We start from the raw sequence: 24,201 nt of genomic DNA on the forward strand, positions 1-24,201 counted from the left end.
AAGAACTGGATGGTCACCCACCTTCCTTTGTAGCGGAACAGACAAAAGGAGGGGATATGGGACCAGTAGAGGTTCTAGCAGAGGTGCTGTCCAAGGCACCAATAATGGAAGTAATGAGGGATCCCATACTGCAGGGTCACTGCCCCATAGACATCAAAGTAGAACTAGGCCGTGTTACAGGCCTCCCCTGACCACATACTACAAAAGGCTTTAGAACAAGGACCTGATAATGATGTATAGCCAGGTAATGATTCACAGGAATCTGTCACTATTAATTCCCTGCAGAAGTTGGTCACGGAGAGGCCTTCGGACTCAGTAAGAGAGCGAAACCTATTCGGAACACACAATAGGGGGAGGAAGACTGTGAAACTCCTAAAGAGGATTTAATAGCATTCCCCATGAAATCAAAACCTACGGTTTACAGATTTGGGAATTCTTCTTTGGGATCCGCAATACCAAAATCAACACAACCCACAGGAAAATCATTTTGGAAGCCGCCTTCCCTTACATCCGAAATATTACTCTCGAAACAGATTTTTTTTTTATCGGAAGGCTGATAAATCTCTACAGTCATCAGAAATTCAGGGGCGGGCAAAGGGAACCCATGGTATAGAACGAGTTAAAGGTAAAAAAAAGAAATATGCGATTAATCAGCAAAACGATCCAGGGGAGCCTGCATCTAGCATCAACCCGGCGATTGTGAAAGCTACTGTCATGATTCCAGCTAATGAGCAGTGTACATTCAGGCATCCCAGTTAAGCCAGGAACATTACCTCAGTCAGTGGGTCAAAAGTGGGTGTTAGCCTGGCATACATGGCATATGCACCACTCCCAGCGTCAGTTTCCATAGACTTCATAGAGCTAACATCGGCCTTATACTCCAAACATGGCTGCCGCAAGATCCATTCAAATCTGACAGCATGTGCCATTGATATTGCAGAGGGAGCTACTTGCGCCCCGCCTCCGCTGAAGCGCTTGCTTCGCGTCTTCTTCGCTGACAGCGGGTAACGTTACCGACGCTTTCTCCTCACAGAACCTGTCAAAAGAGAGAAATATAAGACATTAGCTTTACAGAAAAAAAGACAATAGAATTTCATAGCTCATAGAAAAACCTACAGAACTGTAGTTTTCTTTGAAGCAGTTTCTCAGCCAGCAGTGGTCGTTTATTACTGCAGCAGCTCCTGTCAGAAGTTTCTCTCACAGCCGGAGTATCATCCGACAGCAGTTTTCGTCCGAAGCCGCAGCATTTTCAGTCTGTTTCTTCCGCCGTCTCCACACCATTCCGAAAGGACTTTCCTCAGTTTTCTGAAAATCTGCAGATAAAACAGAGGTATTTAATTAACTAACAAACTGAATAGAAAAATACAAAAGAAAGTTGAATAAGCTTACGTAACTGAAGTACTGCAAGTTTCTCTCAGCACAGTTGTTTCCGTGCTTTTCCTGAAGACTAGTTATTCTGTATAGTTGAACTTGCGTTGTTTAGCGTGTCTTCGTAGTCATCCGCAGCCATAATCTCTTCCGAATTCTGAGAACCTGCAAAAGAAAAGTTTATTATTAGAAAGAGAGATCTCTCCGCTGCAGGAATAATTACATGATATAAAGAATACAGCGTGTTTTTTTTTCTCCTCAAGATACCTTACCCAAAGACATTTCCTGGAAAAGTATAGGCATTTTCAAGGCAAACTATAGAGTACTCAGCATTCCAAGACTCCATTGTATTCCATTTATAACGCACACCTGTAGAAACCAGGATGGAGAGCTCCACTCAAAATAAACACAGGTGAGAGGGGAGAATACCAAAGTATATGTTAAGGCAGCACCTTCTCAGTAATTGGATGCAATAGCCATTCTATTGTTACCGGTTTTGGCAGAAAATAAATAAAAAAAGTGCCCAAGTACAGGTTCACAGGCTTAGAAGGCACTACGCTCCAGAGGAGTCCAGGTAAGCGTTACAGCTACTTCTCTCAGAACTGGAGAACAGCCCAATCAAAATACTCAACAGGAGGAGCTCAGCAGAACTAATAAAACTTCTATACCATCAGCTGAGCATTCACACCAAGAAATAGACGTATCACGATCAGATGAGGATCTCCTAATGGACATGGCTGCGGCTCAAATGGAAGAACAGACAAAGAGCGAATCCTTGATTTGATGCCGACTTAATAGCGGCCCTTACGTTAACTCCCTATATGAAACATTAAATGACCAGATAAGGGATCAATCTACTGTTTTAGCTATGCTCCATTCTAAGATGGTGTTCCTGGAGGGTTTAGTCACAGCAATTCAAAGTAATCTAGATTGGATCACGGAACAGATTACTGATATCTTGCACAGTATAATAGATGCCATTATCCAAGATAAAAAATAAAAGAGCTGACATTGCCAAACTGAAAGATGTAAGTATGCCGCAATTAGAAGGCGGAGAGTCAAGTTTTACCCTAGTCACACCGGAGAAAGATTGGGCAGCGAAGGGTGACAATTTGAGACAAAAACCTGTTAGGGAGAGGAACAACCTGCTAGCTGCACCCCCATTGGATTCTGCAAAGGCTCCATCACTGGTGAAACAAGATATCTCCAGGCTCGAAGGGGATCACTCCGAAAACGGAAGGAAGAGTCTTGGACACACCTGCTATGGCTCAGTTAAAAAGAAAAGGGGATTGGTCTATCAAGGGGGACAGGGACCTAGCCCCAAGAGCCCCCAAGAACAAATATGAGATATTCACTAAGTTGGGGGAGGCTAGGCTAAAATCTCAATCTCCCCAAACAAAAAGGGAGCTTTTAAAAGCAAACCTGATCCAGCAGAAGAAACAGAAAAAAGGTAATGTAACTCCTCCGACCCTGCGACAGCCTCTTAAAGAGCAGAGACCGATACATTTGATAAGAAACATTAGCCTTCTGGAGAGAGGAGCTACATTTTTGCAAGTTAGCATTTTAGATTTACGGTCCTCTGTAACACAAATCGAAGTGAACCGGGTAAGAGAACAGTACGAACGTCTGCCCAAGTCTAATTATCCAGCCGAGGAAATAAAGAAGGCTGATGAGACGGAGGTGCTCCTTAATCTTTCTACTTACACCACCACAAAGGGTGAAGAAAGTAGGCTGGAGGGCGATCAGAGGAATCCTAAAACTCCTGGCCCCGAGGAATATCAGGAAGGTCCCAGCATACTGGAAGATGCAACTGATGGTGGAGACCAAATCCTGGCTGCCACAATAGGCCCGGAGGACAGATCCAGAAGAAGAAAAATTTATATTGAAAGACAGCTGGAAGTACTGGTTAAATTAAAAACAGTCGCAGCCCGCAATGGACGAAGACTAGGACGACCGGACTACACAGCTCTATCCCCTAAAACCAACTCTGGGAGTGACAAATCAAAGTTACACCTTCTTGACCATGGAGCAGAAAAGAGCGAAGGTACAAAGCCCGCTAAGAAAGGAAAAGGAAAGACATCGACAATATAACATCAAAAGGCACAGGGCTAACATTCTGCACCTTTTGCATTGTATTGCAGTGCTTAAGGGCATAGAATCGAGAGATTTTCATCTAGTTGAGTTCCCAGAATAGGCGAGACTGGATAAAGTTATAATCTATGTTTCTACTCGGCAGCGGTGGGGCGGGGGAGAAAAACATGTTGCTGCAGGAAGGAAGAAGACTACCGATCATGGGCTTTTGCATTGTCCATTTATGACGCTGAAGACCAGAGTCCAAAATATCCCAATGAAAGATACATTGACGTCTCAGAGGAGAGAATGTCAAGTAAGGCACAGAGAATTAGGCAGCAACCTTCCAAAATGTACCAAAAGGGGAGTCGGAGATTGTCTAGACCAATGGACCCCGGAAAGAATCGAAAAAAAATTGAATGATCAAATCACTGTAGAGAACCCCCGACATCCCAAGCAGAGAGATGAGTTTAAGGATGACATAACAACTGATGTAAAGCGGAAAACTGGGCTTGGCTGGCAGGAGCATTATCCATGAAGACCTCTTCACCATAGCAATTAAAATCGGGGGCAGAGCCTCACGGGGAAGGCCTAGCCCAAGATGTGTCCCTGGTCTCATGGAATACGAGAGGTTTCACCCACCTCTTCGGAGACCAAGACCTAAAAATAAAAGATTACAACATTACATGTCTGAAGGAGACATGGTTGTGGGATTTACCATTATTCGAGGGATATTCAGTTTATATAAATCCTGCAAACAAGGGCTTGAGAGGCCGACAGGCAGCAGGTTTTTTGCTTGCATTGAAAAAGAACAAACTTCCATGTAATTGAGGACTAATACAGGCATTGTTAATCTGTACAGGACCTGCTGAAAAAAAGATCAGAGGACACTTCTCATCCTAAACTTATATTGGAATGTTGCCTCGCCAGCCGCGGAGGAATTCGTAAAAACAGTCCACGCTCTACTCGAGAAAGCTATGGAAACGAGGGATAATTTGGATATTCTAATCTGTGGAGACCTTCATATCCACTGTTTCGATGAAAGCGCGTCATTGATCACAGAACCCTTTAATAACGCTTCCTCCCACGTCATCCGAGGGGTTTCTTGGAGAGACGAATTGGAGGAAAAAATATTCATATTGTCAACGGTCACGTCGAAGGGGACATCCGGCCCAAGTCACTTGGAGATGAGGAAAGGAGGAAAACCCTCTTGATTGTATATTTGCTTCAGAATTTATGCATGCTAGATTGAGTAATTCACAGATAGGGATGTCGAACTCCAGTGAACACTCCTGACTGTAACAATGAAGTGATGAGTGGGGGTGAAGTCAACATTGGGGTAAGATAATCTCCAAGTACAGACGGGGCGCAATAGACTCATAATTTGCAAGGCCTCAGTGATAGAAATGGAGAAGGGTACAAATCTCACAGCATTTAAAGTAATTGGGTGCAGGGCACCCCGCCCAGGCTTCGTGAAACATCACTCTTTCAATTGGGCGTAGCATCAAAATAGAAAGCGCTGAAAAGGAAAATAAGAGTCATCTTAAAGATCCGAAAAACATCTGCTCAGTATAAAAATTGAAACGGCACCATAAAAACTGACTTAGAGGACACAAGTGGATCTTACATCAATGAGATGCGGAAAAAGTGTTGCACATATTGTCACCAAAATACCCTTCTGAAATGTGGAGGATGCTCAACAATTTAACTGCCCCACAGGTGTCTTTGACCTCCAACGCAGTGCCATCAGAGGTCTGGGGGAATCACTTCAGTGCCCTGTTTGTCTCAGAAATTGACGTGAAGCAGGAAGACGGAATGACGGAGGGCGTGTGGACTTTCCCAATAGAGGTGAGAGATTTAGAACCTAATTAAAACCGCAAGTAAATCGAGGGCTGGACGGCCAGATGTTATCACAAACTGTATACTATACTGTCCAGTTTGATATATGATCTGTTCATGAAAATTAAGAGAACAAAGATTATTCCCATTACATGGTGCTCATCTGTCATCATCCCCATATTCAAGAAGGGCGATATGTCTAATCCAAGTAATTGTAGGCCTATTGCCCTTTTGGATGTTATGGGTAAGATTTTTGGAGCTTTAATATTGAGGGCCTTCATAGATTGGAATCAAAAGACGGGAAGATACGACAAATGGCAGGCGGGATTCGGCAAAGGCATAGGGACATTCCGAAATCTCTTCTTAATTAATCTGATAAAATCACGAGTGAAGCAAAATGAGGGAAAAATATACTTAGCTGCAATTGATCTCGCCCAGGCGTTTGATACTATTGAGAGACCTAAGCTTTGAAACAAGTTAAGGGATTGGGACTGCCCTTTGGACGTTTGAGAAGCACCGACTGTGCTGGTTTCGAACACTAACCTACAGGTGAGGCTGGATAGAACTGGCCACCTGTCAGAGCCTATAAAACACATCAAAAGGACTCAAACAGGGGTGTACTCTAGCTGTTTAATCAAATTATCTCTGACATTTCTACTGCATTTGATGATATTGGCTGCTTCCCCCCCCCCCAAGGATCGCGGGGGAACCGCTTGTTTTATGCAGATGATTTAATTCTCCTGGACCAGACACAAGACAAGACAGTTGAACGCCCTGGCCGCTTATGTTGACAAAAACGGTCTAAAGGTTAATGTTGCAAAATCGAGAATGTTGACCTTTGGGGGCAGGATTGGTCAGAAGATCCCGTCTAAAGCATCGTGGTTCCTAAAGGGGGAAAATATTATTGAAGTTCCTACTATCACCTACCTAGAGATTTGTGTAAACCATGCAGTGGACGTGCAAAGAGAAGGCGATTTAAGATGTAAGACAAGAAACCTGGCCTCTCATGCTTGACTAATTCAATCTAAACACTGGAATGTTGCCTCGCCAGCCGCAGAGGAATTTGTAAAAACAGTCCACGCTCTACTCGAGAAAGCTATGGAATGCTTAATGCCCTTGATCTATTTTTACAGAATGAAAGTGGCTACAATCTTGACCTACGGAGCGGAGGCTGTGTTCACCCTCTCAGCAGCGGTATGGCCAAAACTGGAGGGCTTATTCTGGAGATCGGTCTTGTCATTACCACCTTGCTTTCCCATCCAGTTAATAAGAGAAGAGTTGGGCTTGTCTTCATTATACTCAGTTACCTTGCGGAAAACTCTAGCATTTTATCGCAAGTGCTTATTGGCAACCCCAGAGGGTGGCTTCAAAGTGTTGAATAAAGCACTACAGCATAATTCTGAAGTGGTCCTTACAGGATGGAAAGAATCTTGCCTTTTGGTACATCTGAAGACACCTTAATGAGGAATCCGGGAAAGGTGAAACGTACATTATTCTATCAAGATCGGATCAATACTCAGGAAAACATGAGAAAATGGAAACTTTATGGTCATCATGGGCTGGAACACAGATCCAGAGGTAAACCATCAAGATATCTGGAAAAATGTAATTGTAGAGGCCTCACAAAGCCAATTTGTGTTTCCGTTTTAATCTGATGCCCACTCGAGTAAATTATGGAAGCAAACAATGTCAGAATGTAGACTGTGTAAAGGTCAGTGGGAAACATTGTTCCTCCAGACATTAATGTTCCCGGTCTTGAATCTGCAAAGAACTAGGTGGCTGGGCAAATTCTTTTTGCAATTTACTGCAGACTATTCTACTTCAAGCTGATAGTTTCGGTCAAACTGGCGTTAACGTTCCTGAAGGATTTTTGTTTTACGCTGGCTTGCCTTTGGGGAACCCCTCAAGTGGATCTGTTCGCGATCAGTGTCAACCGGAAGTGCGAACTATTCTGTGTCAGGGAATTTCCCCCAACAGGAGCTCTAAGGGACGTGTTTGTAGTGAACTGGGAATTGACACTCCTGTATGTGTTTCCTCCAGTGCCCGCACTCAGGAGGTTGAGAAAGCTCGGTAAAGCCATGATCCTAATTGCTCTGGATTGGGCCAGGAGGAAGTGGTACCCAGACCTTCTGGACATGTCCATCTGCCCTCCAATACGTCTGCTGCAAAGAGAGGCGTGTTGGTTTCTCCATCCAGAGGTCAAGACACTCCACTTTCATGCATGGTTTCTGAGAGGTTGAGATATAAGGATTGGGTCCTGCCGGACGACGTAATAGAGGTTTTGCTTTAGGCCAGAAGGCCAGCAACAAAATCCTTGTACAGCTGTCGTGGGAACAAGTTCTGCAGCTGGTGCAGGGATAAGAATGTGGACCCTTTTACATGCAGCACACCTTTTGGTGTTCTCGTTCTTGTTAAACCTGGCTAATCTGGGGCTCCAGGTTGGCACAATTAAAGGGTATATGGCAGCGCGATCTATGGGTAAACGCTCCTCCGAAGAGGTATCTTCAAAATATCACTGGTGATACAGTTTCTAAAGGGATTGACAAATGTATTCCTTTCAATCCTATTTTAAGTTCCGTTTTGGGGATCTCCATTTGTTTTGAAATTTCTCATGTGTGCACCATTCGTGCCTATTCATTCCTGCCCTCTAAGATTACTAATTCTGAAGACCATCCTTTAAATTGCTCTTACATCCGCCCATAGGGTGAATGAACTTCAGGCATTGTCCTCCAAGCCTCCTTACACATTCCTCTTTAAGGATAGTTTAAAACTACTTTTTTACCAAAAATTGTCTGACTTTCATCTAACTAAAAAAATCATACTTCCTTCATTGTATCATCCGCCTCCACCCTGAAAAGGAAGTGGAGAGATTACACAGGCTTGACCCAAGACATGCACTTAGCTTGTACTTATCCTGAATGTCCAAGTTAAGACAGGATGATCAACATTTTGTTGGTTATATGGGCCTTAAGTTGGGTTTGGCCGTCGCAAAACAAACGTTATCCAGCTGGATCATTTCAGGAATTTGTGAATGCAACAGAATAGCAGGACAATATCCTCCTAAGGGTCTCGGAGCTCATTTGACCAGGGGCATGGCTACTTCCTCTGCCTGACAGAGGGGAGTCCCAATTCAGGATATTTGTGTCGCGGCCTCATGGTCCTCCATCCACACATTCACTAAGCATTATTCTTCCTCAGGCCGGGAAGGTGGTTTTGGGAAGGCGGTGTTACATTCTGTACACACAAAGCAGTAAGGAATTCCTAACTTCTTATTCGAAACTGAAAATTTGGATGCCATCCTCCAAAAAAAGGCCAGCACTGCTTTGGGAGTCTATCATGAGGAATATGTGGGAGGACACAATCCATTCGAAGAACAAGTTACTTACCCATGGTAACGTTCTTTCGATTGGATGTTCCTCCCACATATTCATCATCGCCCCTCCCAACCTACCCCGCAGTAGAATTTCTTATCGCAGTTTGCGCTCTTCCAGGGTGAGTAACTGTCGGGCGTAAGGTAAATCAATACGCATACAAACGGAACTGAAGCCAACAGTCGTTGCGCGCGCTATACACCATGATTTATTTATTTATTCGCATTTGTTTAGCGCACAGGCAGCCCAATGGGCATCGTGGCGCTTGTTACAGAAATGAAAATGACTTGTTTTACATACATTGAAGTCATTACTTAGTTGCAAGAGAAGAAAACAGAAGATATGCAGATGACTAGTTGTACATACATTGAAATAATTTCTTAGTTGCAAGAGAAGAGAAATATCTACAGGAGAGGGGGGGAGGAGAGGAGGAGGAGAGAGTAGACAACATGGGGAGAGGGAGTTAGTTAAACAAGGTGGTTTTCAGCTTTTTTCGGAAGGCAGAGAGAGAGGTTTCTACTCTAAGTGTGCTAGGTAGTGTGTTCCATAGCTTAGGGGCAATGTAGAGGAAACTTATTCCACCTGCTCTAGCTCGATAGATGCGTGGGACCTTAAGTTGGTTGGAGTGGCATTGCCTAGTTGGTCTGGAGGAGAGAGACTTGGTTAGCGTATCAGACGGGTATGATGGTGCGGACAGGTTGATACATTTGTGTGCGGTGGTAAGTATTTTGAATGTAATGCGCTCTTTGACCGGGAGCCAGTGTGCTGCCTTTCTGGCTTGCGCGATGTGGTCCCTTTTAGGTATATTGAGGGCTGCTCTTAGATGATGACATCGACATTGAGACTTGAGAACCTCCAGGGACATCAAGTCGATGGGCATCGACACGCATCACCCCCTGCTGGAAAATAAATTCCAAAGCAGCTAAAGCTGGATCTGGAGATATCCTAAGATGCGGAATACATGGGAGGAACATCCAATCGAAAGAACTTTACCATGGGTAAGTAACTTGTTCATCTCTCACAGAAAACTGTAAAAGCACAATCCAACAGACCCACGAGAACCCTCATATGCCCACCGTGTCACACAACCCAAAATCCGACATACTAAAGCAGGAGGCGCAGGCTTCCCTTTCACTGCAGCTAAATAGTGGAACACCTAGCCTCCCACACTGAGAGACGAACCTTCCTGTTGGATATTCTACAAAGCCCTTAAAACCTGGCTACTCAATTAGGCAGGACCGCCATGATCTTTATGCCAGGGCTGATATGCCTGCCCCTGATGTTCGCAAAATATGCAACCAATGTTTTCTGATTTACACCTGCATTGCCATCATATTATATGATAGGTTATTTAGAACGTGCTTAATACCCAGAGGTTGCTAAGTGCAGACCCGGGGATCGAACCTGTGGTGCACCGTGTTGTCTTGCTTCCAAGGCGAGCACGTTGCATCGGAGCTATCCTCCCTAGACTAAATGTTGCAACTTTTTGTGTCACTGCTTGTAATGAACCATTGTAACAGCGCCACAATGCCTTCGGCTGTTTGCTTGCTTGTTTTGTAAATGAAAAAATAAAATGAAAAAAATAAACATCACTGGGAAGAGATGGAACCATGGATTAATGAGGAATACTTCATGGAGACTAAAGAAGGACAGTGATCCTCTGGTGGGGAGGGCCCAGAAAGATCAATTCAAAATTGAAGAAGGACTTGCAAAAAAACGGAAGCCAACGTCGAGCAGGGGAAGCCTGGGAAACTCAAACATGGGAGAGAGAGCGAGATCAATAGAAAGAGGCTGGTCCTCAGTCGAGAGGACGTGGCGAAGCAGAAGGAAAAGATACTCGGGAGCCGACAGCGAGCTGACTTGCGTGAAACTCTGGAAGATGAAGGTGGTTGCGTGACCTTGAGTAGGTGGGCCGTGTGGTCCGCAAACTGGAACGCCGAGCAGAGGGCTCTGCAGAGCAGCAGAGGACGACAGGAAGCTGAGGAGAGAAACGCTGGGAGCATTTACAAGCTCGAAGCAAGCCTGTTGCCCCAGGAAGAACCAGTGACACCTACCTGTCAAGATAAAGGTAATGAACAGCAAGGGACCCGTTAGGGGACCGGGTCATAATGAAGGAAATAATGAAAGCTAAGAAGACTACACGAGTGAATCTCCCTTGTTTCAGTAGCTGGAAAACCATTGGAAAAGAGAGAATTGAATATGGGCTTATATCCTGCCTTCACACTTAACGAATATTTGAATATACAGGTATCTTTCAAAAATATAAAACATCTTAACAATACTAAACATTAGTTAAAACACAGATATAAACTAGTGCTGCTAAATCCACGTGTGTAAGGATAGTAACCCAATAATGTGCCATATGCAACAATAATTCATAAAGTGCAATATGCATAAATCAAATAATGCAAAAATTCTAGCTAATTCAGCACAAAAAGAGGAAAGACTATAGACCTCCCGCTATGCTGTGGTCACCGCGCAGAGCCTGTATACGGTACAAGAGCCAAGTATAACCATGTTTCCAATGGCTCATTGCTCCATGCCTGTTACTAATACAAACACCTTTATATTCTGTTTTCTCTATGAATCTCTCAAACAACATATTATACACCAGATAATATTAACTAACATGGAAATTTGCCCGGTATCTGAAAATTCAGCTGCAAGATTAATCAAAAGACCGGTGCTGTGCAGATAGTGACCTGGAATCAAAAGCACTTTGCGGTTTTATTCATGTGAAAAATAATTACATAAATGATTTTAAAGCTTATTCACAAGCCGAATGAAATAATGTCAGATGGCTGCCGAATTTCAAGCATTATTCTTGCCAACTTGGAACAGCATAAGTTAAAAGCGCACGTTCATACTCCAACAGCGATGTCCAACGTATAAGCTGTCAAGCCTGAATGTTGCATCCGACTTACACAGCAGGCCTTGAAGATCCGTTAGATATTCTCTCTGCATACCCGAAATACTAGTGCTTTTAAACATGCCAATTAAGTGGGGAAAAGTGCTTGAGCAGCAAAACCTACCTCTTCAAAACGCATACTGAAATCCATGGGAATCCGAAACTATGTGCGCGCTCCAGATAACTGAAAGAATTGTGGAGCTAACACTGGTATGTTAATTACGTCGGACGTCCTCTCTGGCTATCAACATGAAAAAGGGACTAAAGAGCGCATCTTGTAAGGGCCATCTTGGAACAAACTTCAGAAACTCCACCGTTACGCACCTGTGGGGCATACTTTCAGTAACCGGCCACTACAGATGAGGGAATTTTTCGGTTAGCTGCAGTGGACACCCGCTGAGCCAGAAACCCAGAGAAAACAGAAGCGGGGAAGCACGAGGGACACTACAAGCACCCGGTAAGCCCAGGGAAGGCAGAATGGAAAGCAGGTTGCCAAAAACTGTGCGTGTGAAGCAACACAGGAGCAATGTGAAGAGGTTTCTTACCTGTAGGCCATTCCACGAATGGGTCACTGAGCCCATAATCCCAAAAGAGACAGAATTGAGAAAGAAAGACAAATAAAGGCAAATGGACTTGGAAAAGGGGCAAATGCCCATTGTATGAAAAATAGCGCTATTATTGAAACAAACATTGTTAAGCAATGTTAAATATGAAATATAGCTTCATGGATAAAACGGAAAAGTAACTATGTGAAAGTCCTGGCATTAGAATAAGCCAGGTAATGACGAGTGTGTTGTTTAAAAGTAATTGTGTGAAAACTCTGGCAGGATTGTATACAAGGTGAAGATAAATGTTTACAAGTAAAAGGCTAAAGTTTGAAGTATGTACAGAACGAAGGAGATTCTCAAAGAAGACGCATGCTTTTGAGATTGTGAAGTGGGCTGTAGTGGAACCTTGGACTGTTTACATTTGTCCAAGGTTCCACGTTCTTTACTGTTGTGTGTTGGGGGGGAGAGAGCTGCAGGGCGTTGGGGTCTGTCTCAAGAATAAAGTACTGTTGATTTCCCCAACTTGCTCATAAACTCCTGCATACAACTCGCTCTAAACTGTTCACCATTGTCCGTCACAATGCTAGCCCGCACGTCTTCCCTATCAAAAACCTTGTTGAGGAAGGACACGATCTCGCTGGCCGTGACCGTTTCCAAAGCTGTGGCTTCCACCAAAGCGACGTGTAATCATCCAATACAACGACAAATCTTAATTCTCCGCTTAAAACATCCATTGGGCCCACAATTTCAATAGCCATCTTCGACCACACGTCCTTTGGAATCTCGACAGGATACGCGCAACCACTACCCTGAGGGTAATTTGCAAGGGAACACCTAGAGAAAGGGATAAGTCCCGAAGAGGAATTGTTCAGGGTGATGGAGACACCTGCTCCTGTGAACAAAGAGCAGCTTAGATCATTCCTAGGGATGACCGAGTATTACGTGAGGTTCATTCCCTTGTACACAGAAAAAACGTTGTACCTGCTAGCACTGTTAAAGAGTGTCCGATTTGTGTGGACTGAGAGTTGCCAAAAGGAGTTTGTAGAACTTGGGGGTGATGTCGACCATGCCCCATCGCTGGGTTCATTTAACCCAAGCAATAAGACCGTGCTGACTGTGGATGCCAGCGATGTTGTTTTAGGGGTGGTACTGGAGCAGTGGGAGAACGGAACATGCCTCCCCATAGCGTTCGCCGGTTTTGAGAGATGCTGACAGGCGTTATGCAGTCATAGAAAGGGAAACATTGGCTGTTGTGTGGGCCTCCAAGCATTTCAGGACATCATTCCCTATGTGGTGCACACTGACCACAAGCCACTCATATTCGTATTGACGACAAAGGGGATGGCTTCAGTTTCCCAGAGGATTGACAGGTGGATGGCTGATTTACAGGAGTTCAACTTCAGGGTAGAATATATTCCGGGAGCTAAAAATGCTGTGGCAGATTGTTTGTCAAGATTGCCAAGTTCAGCTAGTCCAGGTCAGGATTTGCAGGAGATGCTGAGGAGAGGACCCATGTGGCTAGTGTGTTTGCCGCCGTAGGAAAAAATGAATGGGACTAGGAATGTGCCTCTGTCCCTGATTTGACAAGAATCGGAGAGAGTTTGAGGAGTGCATATCCGAATGTGATGGCAAGGCGATATTAAAGGGATATGAACATGTGGCATGAGTTGTTGGAAGGACAGTGGGGTGTTGTAAGGGGAGAGAGATTAATTCCCCCATGTAATTTGAGGCCCAGGTTGGTGAATCTGGCACATGAAGGACATTTGGGCAGGTCATTGAGGGAGAGAAGGTTGAGAGAATGGTACTGGTGGCCAGGAATGGATGAAGAGGTGGAAACGCTTGTGAGGGATTGTGCAGCCTGTCCTCTAAGTGATAAAAGTAAAATTCCAGTGTATCATGTCGAGATTACAAAGGAGGGGTGGTCAAAGTTGGCTATTGACATTGTGGCCACCATGTATGTTTTGGGGTGTAGAATTAAGATTCGTTGTTGTATTGGTTGATTACACGTCGCGTTGGGTGGAAGCCACTGCTTTGGAAATGGTCACGGCCAGTAAGATAGTGTCCTTCCTCAACAAGGTTTTTGATAGAGGTGTGCTGGCTAGCATTGTGACTTCCTCAGAGGTAGCCTTCCTTTCCTCTCCTTCCCCCAGAAGCTCAGTCTCCAGAGCTCTGGTTCTCTCTAGGCTGGACTACTGCAACAGCCTCTTTCTAAATCTGCCTGCCTCTACTCTCCGCCCTCTACAACTCATCCAAAACAGGACTGCGAGACTTGTCCTTGACTTGAAGCCCAGGGATCGCATCTCTCCAGGACTGACCTCTCTGCACTGGCGGCGAGGATTAAGTTGAAAACCCTCTGCATTGTCCACAAGGCCTTCTGCGGCCTGGGACTGCAATACCTTCAACTCTCTCTCCCTAAATATTTTCCTTCTCGAGCACTTCACTCATCTGTCTCAGACTCCCACAGGGTTAGTCGCTTCTCCAAGCAGCGTGTTGGTGGTAGATCTTTCTTCTGCTGGGGCCTCCCACTCGAACAGCCTCCCTGCCTCTTTGAAACTTGAGGAGAATCATCTCCGGTTCCGGAAGCACCTCAAGACCTTCCTCTTTGCTTCTGCTTTCTCTCCCCCTCTCTTGCTGATCTCCTGGCCGAATCTGATACTGCACTGGTTTACCTGGCTACCTTCTGATCTCTGGCCCAGGTCCCCCCCAGCCAGTTGCACACCTGCACTGCCCCCCACCACCCGGCAACTCTTGCACTCATGGAGTGCTTCTGTAGCCCCACAGCCCCTACTAGCACTTGACACCTGATGTCTGCACTTACTTTTGCCACCAGCTGGCTGCACTTCTTATCCTATTCTATGTATTATCTTTATTTAATTAAGTCATCCCATGTACTGCACTCCCCCCTCCCCCTGCACTTTTCCACTCTACCCCCCGCCCCCCATGGCACTGGCGCGATCTCATTGTCACCTGGCCTAGTAGGATCGCTGTCTGTCTTCCCTCTGTTTCCCCTCCCTTGCCTCGTTGCGCCTTGAAACACTTGTGTATAGGGGCATTTTAAAAGCATATCATATCACATGATATCATAATTGTGTACAGTTTAGAGTGAGTTTTTTGCAGATGAGCAAGTTGAGCAAGTTTATGAGCAAGTTGGGCATCAGGCACCACAAGAATGCTTTATATAATCTGTCTGCGAACGATTTGGTGGAGAGAATGAACCGTTTTGTCAAGGGGACGATACAATTGGCGGTGGCCAATGGTTTGTGCTGGAAGGAAGTATTGTCGGAGGCATTGTCAGCCTACAGGCACACGCCGTCTGCGGTTACAGGTTATTCCCCTTTTGAGCTCCTGAGGGGTAGGAAACCTGGTTCCAAATTTAGGATTGTAGCTTTAGGAGGTGGTGTTTGTTCCGAAGTGGACATGGTAGAGGTTTTGGAAAGGGTTTGGTTACGTCAAGAGAGGGCGAGTGAAGGGCAACGGGGAAGAAGGCCCCTCATGGTGTCAGTGGGTGATCGGGTGCGGGTAAGGAATCCCTGGCCTGTGCTGAAGGGGGCCAGTGTTTATATGGATCCCTGTATTGTGGTGAAGGTAGGCACGGGATATGTGGTGTTGGATGATGGTTCAAAATGGAGTAATAGAAGAATTATGGTACTAAAGGGGAGGATTGATTCAAGCTTGGTGATCACCGAGGAGGGTGGTGATGTCTCTTTTGATGTTGCTAGTACGGGCGAGGAAAGGATGAGAGGTAGGGGCAGCGTTGTAGTAGAAGGGTGGTGCTCCGTCCAAGCAGCAGGAGTGCATTCCCGCAGAAGGGGGTGTTCCGTCCAGAGAGTTGGTGTTCATGCCTCCTGTCCAAGGGGATCAAGGAGTTGCCCTGTCTAATGGGAGTTCTGTTCCAGGGCAAGAGGGGATCCAGCCTGAGGAGGACATTGTCTGGGTGCGATCTACAAGAATTAGGCCCCTGCCCATCAAGTTCAAGGATTGTGTGCTGTAAGGTCCTGTGAGGAGGGTTGGTGGTTGAATGGTGGTTGGGGATGTGTCTATGTGGTGAGAGACTGGAGTGAAGGTTGAAAATGTGAACGTTGAGTTTGTTGCAAAGTGTGCGTTTTGTTTCTGTTACTTTAATTTCATTTTATGGGGGGGAAGAAGTGTTGTAGTGGAACATTGGACTGTTTACATTTGTCCAAGGTCCAATGTGCTTTACTGTTGTGTGTTGGGGGGGAAGAGCTGCAGGGTTTTGGGGTCTGTTTCAAGAATAAAGTACTGTTGATCCCCCCCAACTGAATGAAACCCTCATTACCACAAAGTGCTATAAGAGTGAAGGAGAGCGTACCAGGCATCCTGCGAGTCTGGGACTTGAATCCAAATTGTAATACAGTAAAGAAGATAATCCCTAGGAAGTCAGATGCCCTTAGGATTTTACACTCTGAAATGTGAATAGAAAACCAGGAAGTCATTCCCTGGAACTGAGAAGGAGCTACATTATTCTTTTTTGGAACTTGTGTTGTGGAATCTGGGGAAGGGAACCATTCCCTGCAACTGTGAACATTGTCCACTTGGAACATTTTGGTTGGATTCACATCATTGTGTTAAATTTGAACATTCGTGCACCTGAAATCCAGAAGCAATATTGCTTGCACCTTAGATTTAGTTTTAGAGTGTGAGGGTCAGAATAGGATTTTCGGATTCAGCACGTATTATTGCTTTGAACATCTTGATGAAGTACAGACCCATTAGTTTTGGTTGAGGTAGGGAAATACCTCCTAGATTAGGGATAGCGAGGCATTTTCTAACCCCTTTATTATTTTAACTAAAGATTTCTAGCCAAAACCACGAGTCCTCTGTCCACGTCTCATTCCTGGCTCCTCACACAAGAAACTATCTGAAGATAGGCTAGTAAGGCTAAAGAAGCCGGTCCAGGAGAAGGGAGTTGGATGGAGGACGAACTATTTTTGGTTTGGGAACATCACTGACGACGAGCACCATAGTTAGATTTCCATTAGGCAGGACACCCCCCCCACCCCCCCGCCTAGGTGATCTTTTCGGTCTTTAGGCATTGCCCCATGTAATTTGAGCTATTCTGTTGCTCAAGAATGATCTAAACCAGACAGTCTCACTCCTAGAGCTTTTTCCAATTGTAGTCAACCTGTAGGCTTTTCAAAGCAAAGGCTGCTGATGGATCTAACCGCATCAGCAGTCCCGAATTTACTTTCGTCTACAATGCTTAGCATCTCGGTTTGCAGATCAAGCAAGGCACTTTTGTTACTGTGAGAAGATCTGAAACCAGACTGGTTGGCATGCAATATATTTACATTGTCTAAATGTTCCTGAAATTGCGATGTGGCGATTTTATCAACTATCTTCAATAGAAGAGGAACATTAGAAATGGGTCTGTAGGTAGAATAATTTCCTGGGTTTAAACCAGGATTTTTGATCAAAGGAGTAACGGTTGCATTCTTCAGATGATCTCTAAAAAGGAGGTGTTAGTATAGCAAACTAGGAAAGGAGCAAACAGCTCTGCATGTTGGAGAACAATCCGAGACTGAACCACATTGCCATGACCATGGCTTAGTGATGGGCAAGGCTTTGGAAAGCCTAGTTTTGTCCAGCTTTTAACCTTTGCATACAGTTTTATGGGACCTTGAGTCAAAACTGTAATCTTGGTAACTAACTTACTTTGCTGCCATTCAGAAAATGTTTTTTAAAGTTTAATCATGTTTATATTTTTTCTTTTAAATTGATGTTGATGCCTTTATTAATAGTTATATTTCCTCTTTTCCAAAGATGTGCTTGAGGGATACAACGGTACAATTTTTGCTTATGGACAGACCTCTTCTGGGAAAACTCATACTATGGAGGTAAAACATGAAAAAAAATGTAAACGTGTCATTTTTGCCTTTGCCCTAAATTGTTCACTATTGTCTACATGCTTTGTTAATTTGTGTAGTCTTTTGTCAGGGACATGAAAGCTGTTGAATTAGCAGGAAATGCAATAGGGCCCTCACTGCAATTGCTATAGTTCTACCCCTTTGACAGAGATCCCAATTTAAAGCAATGTTTTTCAAATTTTGAATCTATTATAGATTAACATACTTTGCAGTTGCTGCAATCTGGTAATTGGCCCAGAATTGCCAATGGTTCTTAGGCTACATTTTTAAAAACCTAGATCCCAACATGGATGTTTTTTGACAAGCAGGCCCTGAATTTGTGGAGAAAAGTTGATGGCAAGTGTTTTCAATCTTGGCCGTAAACTGTCAATTCTTTTACTTAGTGGAAACTTTAAAATCCTCCTAAAACATTAATTTGTTAGCCTCAAAAATGCTGCTTTTTTATTGGTTTGATTTGAAAAAACTTTTTCATAATTACAAAAATATAAAAATCAAAGTGAACATTACAGTTCTTAAATCCATACAATAAACAATACATTAACAAGAATAAAATGTAAGTCTCCTAGCTTATTTTCTAAAATTCAATTCCAATTCATTTAAGAAGCTCATCTAAAAATCTTAGTATTGCTAATGTTACAGATAATTGAACACTACTCAGTAAAACTAACCACCAGTCTTCTGGGGTAATTGGGCTGTACTGGGATGACAAGATCAAAGTGTTTTTGCCTCAAGTTTGTTAAACTTGTGCAGTCAATCAAGTGCTTCAAATTTTCCACTACATTCATATGTTTACAGAATCTACAAAGACGTTGGCCCCTTAAAAACCACTTACGGGCTCCTAAAACTTAATTAGTCTGATGCAAGTTTTATCAAAACCTTAAAAATGTGTTTCTCCATATTGCAGAAATTTGGAAATTTGAAAAGATATTTAGGTATCTCATTAAAAGCTTTTACTTCATTATTAAAATGCTGAAATAACTTATATTGTTTTATGTCTTTACAAGTTCAATACAGTCATTGTACCATAGTTTACTTTTCACCTGAAGGGGATTTTCCACTAGAGTGTTAACGGCTCTATTTGCATGCTCAACAATCAACAATGATCTATTCAACCGATCCATCAACAATTTATTTTTCCTGCAGCAAAGCTTTATATAGTTGGTAATATAAGGTTTCTTCATCAGCCACTAGGCATTTACGCAATAAGGACACAATTCTCCACCTTATCATAACCTTCATAGACAACAAACCTTACTAAAATCTCACAACTTTAATCGGGACCCTGTTTGGAAGGAACAAAGGTTTCCTTCCAAAATATAGTTTCCAATCAGTCCCATAGATATCGGGCATGAATGATGTTTCACTACTGTAACTTAATGAAGGAACAACCTTTAATTTATAAAAGCGTATTACTGATAGCAGGGAAACCTTTCTGAATTGTTTGTTCACCGTAGATGCCTGGGAAGTGTGAGAAACCTGAAGGTGTCTCGCCCATTAGTCCCCAGATTTCTGTCATCCAGGTGGCCAGGACACAGCCATCGCTATTGGATGCAGTTCCTGGGGGTGGACCAGTGGGTGAGGATCACCTGGGCGAGGGGTCTTCGGGGAGTGGAAGTGGGACACCAAGGGTTGAGACGCGACATCCCCTTCCCTGTAGCACCTTTTCCCCATCCTACCATGTAGGAAATGTATAAGCTCTACTCCTCACACCCCCCTTTTCCCACACAAACACTTTCTTACATGGTAACAGACAAAGGACTAACACCAGAGCCATTTACCTGACATGTCCCAACACACGGGTCAGGCAATTGACAACAACCATGCACACCTGACGGCCCTTTACCTTCCCCAGAGGAAAAAAAGGCAGAGCATGAAAGCACACTTCGAGCAAGGCCGAATGCACGAGGAGACAGCTACACCAAACCACCAGTTACAACGGTGGAGAAAGGCGACGAGACCTTAAAGGACGACAAAGGGGGTATTACCCTTGCCCTTTTCAACTCGGACCTGCAAAGCCACTGTAAGGGAAATCGTAAGACCAGGAGTTACATCTGGCGTGCACAGCAGCAGATGTCAACGGTACACAGGCGCCTCCTGCAGTGATAACGCAGGCGGAGAGGCAAACTGGCTACCGTGGTACTATCCTTGACACAAGAAATCGGAGAAGCCAACGGGCTCAGCACAGCCGGTGAGTCGGAGGAACCTGATGGCAAACCGACCGTTGTTGAGCCTAAGATTGCAAGTAGCAAAATTTTGAACGCATGGTATTTGAAATGGAAAGAACTTGTGTGTGTGGTTTGAACTTTAAAGAAAGCCCAGTTGAGTCTGGGGGCGCTGTTGCGCACTGCAGTGATGGCCGCCTGATTTGTGAGCTCCTGCTCCAGTTAGAAATCCTTTGACAAAACATCCTTTCTGGAGCCGCCTGATGCACTACAAACTTGGGTATAGATAGACCAAGTACACATCCACAGCGTCTGAAAATCCTGGCGAGCTACAGTCGGTGGCGCTGAAGTTATGGCGACTTGAATTTTGACCGGCCCGTGCGGTGGACGCGATCCGCTTGAGAGCACCGAGAGGAAACTGAGTAGCCGCGGATTCGGAGAGGCGGAGGGCCGCGGATGGGCAGAGCCTGAGATTACGGCATGCGCCTGACTAGCGACCGTGGTGTCTGACCGAAACTCTTGATCCAAGCGGGCCGGAGAGGTGGGAAAGTGCCAGCGCTCTTGACGCTCTCCTGCCGCTGGTCTCCGGGGCCGCCCTACATCCAACGATTCTCTGACAGAGGGGCTGCACGGCAACGCCGCAATATGTGCAGGTCTGGTGAAGGGACAGCACACTCCGTGCTATACCAAGTAAGGAGGGCAGAGGTGCAACGAAAGGGGGAAGAGATACGGCTGGTGCGGGCCCCCCCAACCCCTGCTGTTTGAAGGCCGATTCATTATGGGCCCAAGCTCCAATGGGTGCCGGTACATACCCGCCCGAAAGCCGCAATAGTACTTTGCATCATGGCACGCGCACCCCCTAAAATAACAATTGAGAACATACGCAGCTAAATGCATTGTTGCTAAAAACTTTATACCATTGACGGTCCCCCGGACAATCAATATATACAGGCGGGCCGCCACAGGGGCCGTTCTGGCGGGATACCTGCAGGCAATGTCGGGCCTGTAACTTGCCCCTAGCCTACATCTCCCAAACGAGGCTGGTGCACGAGAACTGTGGGGGATGGCTGGGTGGAAAGGAGCAGCCGCTGTGCCACGTTGCCGCCCCATAGGACGTGCATACTGCTGTGACCTCAAGATACAGCAGCATAATACAAAATTAAGCTAGGGGGTCGTGGGCGCTGCGGAGGATAGGTGGGGGCCAGCTGAACATTATCTGACCAGCGGAGCCGGAGTGAACCCCCCCCCCCCCCGTTCCAACTGTTGGTGGTACGCGGGCCGGGCTTGCCTGCCCCGCCATGTGCACACGACCCCTGGCTCCTTGATCCCATCCTGAATTGACTGGGTCTGGGAGACTCCAAAACTGATTGAATCATAACACCAAAGGACACTCTGTCCTGGGGGCCGAACTGTCAAAGATCCTGCAATCGCTGGCTGGCGGGCTTGGGACGCTGGAGAGACTAGGGAGGCCCTCGCAAGATTAAAACAACGCAGACCAACATCTGTCCCGCAGCCTGGCGACATAGTACATGGGAGAGCACAGTCCACTGGCGTTGAACGAACCTCGGGCCCGCTAAACCTAGTTCCAACTCCCTCATCGATATGCAACTGAAGGACCAGGGGCAGGAGGACGGGCGAGGCGGCCAGGCGGCAAGGGCAATAGCAGCAAATTGCACGACGACAACATGGGCGAACCACAAAAAGCGGGGAAAGTGGCAAGATGCCTAGTAATAAGAAGAAAGGCCCTATGGATGCGTATACTGGTGGCCAATCGCAAACTACCACGGCAGACATCCATACTAACGCCAATGCAACCCTGAATGCAGAGAGTGGCGATCAGGAGGACAGGCTGACAATTGTACAAAATGGGTTCCGGGCAGTGAACATGAAATTAGATGACATAGTGTCCACCATAGGCTCTCTCAAAGCTAAGGTCGAAAAAGAGAGCATACATGTCACGGAAGCAGAAAACAGAATAAGTACTAACGAAGATACCATCGCACATCATAGCCGTGACATCACCCAGCTCAAAGACGCTATGTCCAAAATACAGAATAAATGCGAAGACCTTGAATCTAGATCCAGACGAAACAACATCCGTGTAGTGGAAGTGGCAGAGAAATTTGGAAAAGGCCAAATGGAAAAGCAACTTGAACTGCTACTTAAAACTGTATTCGGTCCGGAGGCATTCTCCGAGCACTTCCTGGTGGAGAGAGCACATCGTACATTGGCCCCGGCCCCTAAGCTGGGCGCACTGCCTCGTACAATAATTGCAATGCTCCTTAATTATAGAGACAGAGCCATAATCCTACGAATGGCAAGAGAGGCTGGAACACTACAATATGAAGGGAACCGGATAAATATCTACCTGGACTTCTCTGCCGGGGTTCAAGCAAACAGAAGATCCTACGAACCAGTTAAAAAGCTCCTTGGAGAACGCCAAATTCCGTATGCCCTGATATTCCCAGGTAAGATGAGGATTCAACATGCAGGAAGGGCGCATTTATCGAAACCCCGGCTGAGGCCTCACAATACTTTGAGACTTCCATACCCCTCCCTCCCAGAGGGGGCAGACCGGCACAGAATAACAGGCCAAGACCGGAGGATTAAGGTACATCTGAAGTCAGAATATATGTTAAACGACTATACCATCAAGACTGTAGTCTTAATAAATTGATGGTCCAGGCGGCTCCATCCAATATTGGAGCGATGGGGACAAACTGGCGATCATGTGGAGCAACATGACCACCCCGGGAATGCTCCATGAGTTAACTTGGGTACATCGTCAAGTTGGGGGAGATTATGAGGGTGGGAGGGAGGGTAGAGGGTTCAGAAGTTGGAGGGTCTGTTAGGGGTACAACCAAATTGGGGACAATGGAGTGGACTATTGCCACTGGAGGGCGTTACGCACTGGACAGGTCTTCGAAAATGTACTAGAGCTCCGAGTAAGACAGCCCTCACCCTCAGCAATATTATTTCACAACTGTCGATTGATTGATGTCTGGCGTGAAATACACCATGGGAACAGGAGATACACATACTATTCTTCGGTTCGTGACTCTGAATCCAGAATTGACTATTGGTTTGTTGCATCAGGCATGTCTACTGCACTGCAGAACTGTGAAATCTTGCCCCGCATGTTCTCAGATCACTCCTCAGTGATCTTAGAGTTAAAGATCCAAAATATCCCCTCTCCCGCGAGAAGATGGAGAATACCGAGTGGGATGTTGGGAGACCCCGGGGTGGTGGAAACACTACATGTTGAGATGGCGAAGAATTCAGCTAATAATGTGGGAACGGTGGATAGATACTCCACTGTGTGGGAATCCTTCAAGGTGTGGATTAGTGGAGTTTTGCTGTCTAAGTCTGTAGGTATGCTGAAGAGCGTACGTGCTGAATTAGCAGATTTTGAAAATAAATGTGATAAATTAGAGGAAAACTACACTCGTACACAGAATAGGGAACTACTGGCAGACATACACATGCACCTACAGGAATTTGATAAACTTGCTACTAGAGAAATACGTTATGTGGCAGCCCCATGCGTGCACACAGATACGGGGAGGGCAACAAAGCAGGCAGGACACTATCTAACCTGCTCAAACATGACAAACAACCCAACCAAATCACTAGCATACATACGCCACAGGGGAAGTACTCTTGAGGGAGGAGGAGATAAATATGGAATTTGTCAAGTTCTCTAAAAAATTATATTCCAATCATGATAAGAAATCATTCGCTGACATTAAAACTTACCTCGCGAATCTCGCCCTTCCAAAACTTCCAGAGGAGGATCAATTAGCGATGGATCAGCCGGTATCCGCGGAGGAAATTGCAGAAGCAATCAAAGCATTGTCATCGGGCAAGGCACCGGGATCAGACGGGATAGGGGCTGAATTTTATAAAGAGTTCCGAGGTAAGGGACGAATCCCTCGAATATAACATACTACCCCCATCGATGAGAGAGGCGGTGATCACGGTGCTCCCCAAACCACGGCGACCACCACAGGATGTATCCTCCTACAGGCCCCTGTCACTCATAAACACTGA

The 24,201-nt window shown here is 45.4% G+C and overlaps 1 protein-coding gene across 2 annotated transcripts in view; it reads left to right on the plus strand.

Moving 5' to 3' along the window:
* The window catches only part of KIF5B (kinesin family member 5B), a 1,711,571-nt gene that overhangs the window by 285,514 nt on the left and 1,401,856 nt on the right, over positions 1 to 24,201 (plus strand). For both annotated transcript variants that reach the window (XM_069648059.1, XM_069648058.1), the window contains exon 3: positions 17,886 to 17,959. In XM_069648059.1, the coding sequence (XP_069504160.1) occupies positions 17,886 to 17,959 (74 nt within the window). The remainder of the gene's footprint in view (positions 1 to 17,885; positions 17,960 to 24,201) is intronic.

The sequence above is a fragment of the Ambystoma mexicanum genome, chromosome 2q, assembly GCF_040938575.1.
Source record: "Ambystoma mexicanum isolate Mex_15411 chromosome 2q, UKY_AmexF1_1, whole genome shotgun sequence".
Lineage (NCBI taxonomy): Eukaryota > Metazoa > Chordata > Amphibia > Caudata > Ambystomatidae > Ambystoma > Ambystoma mexicanum.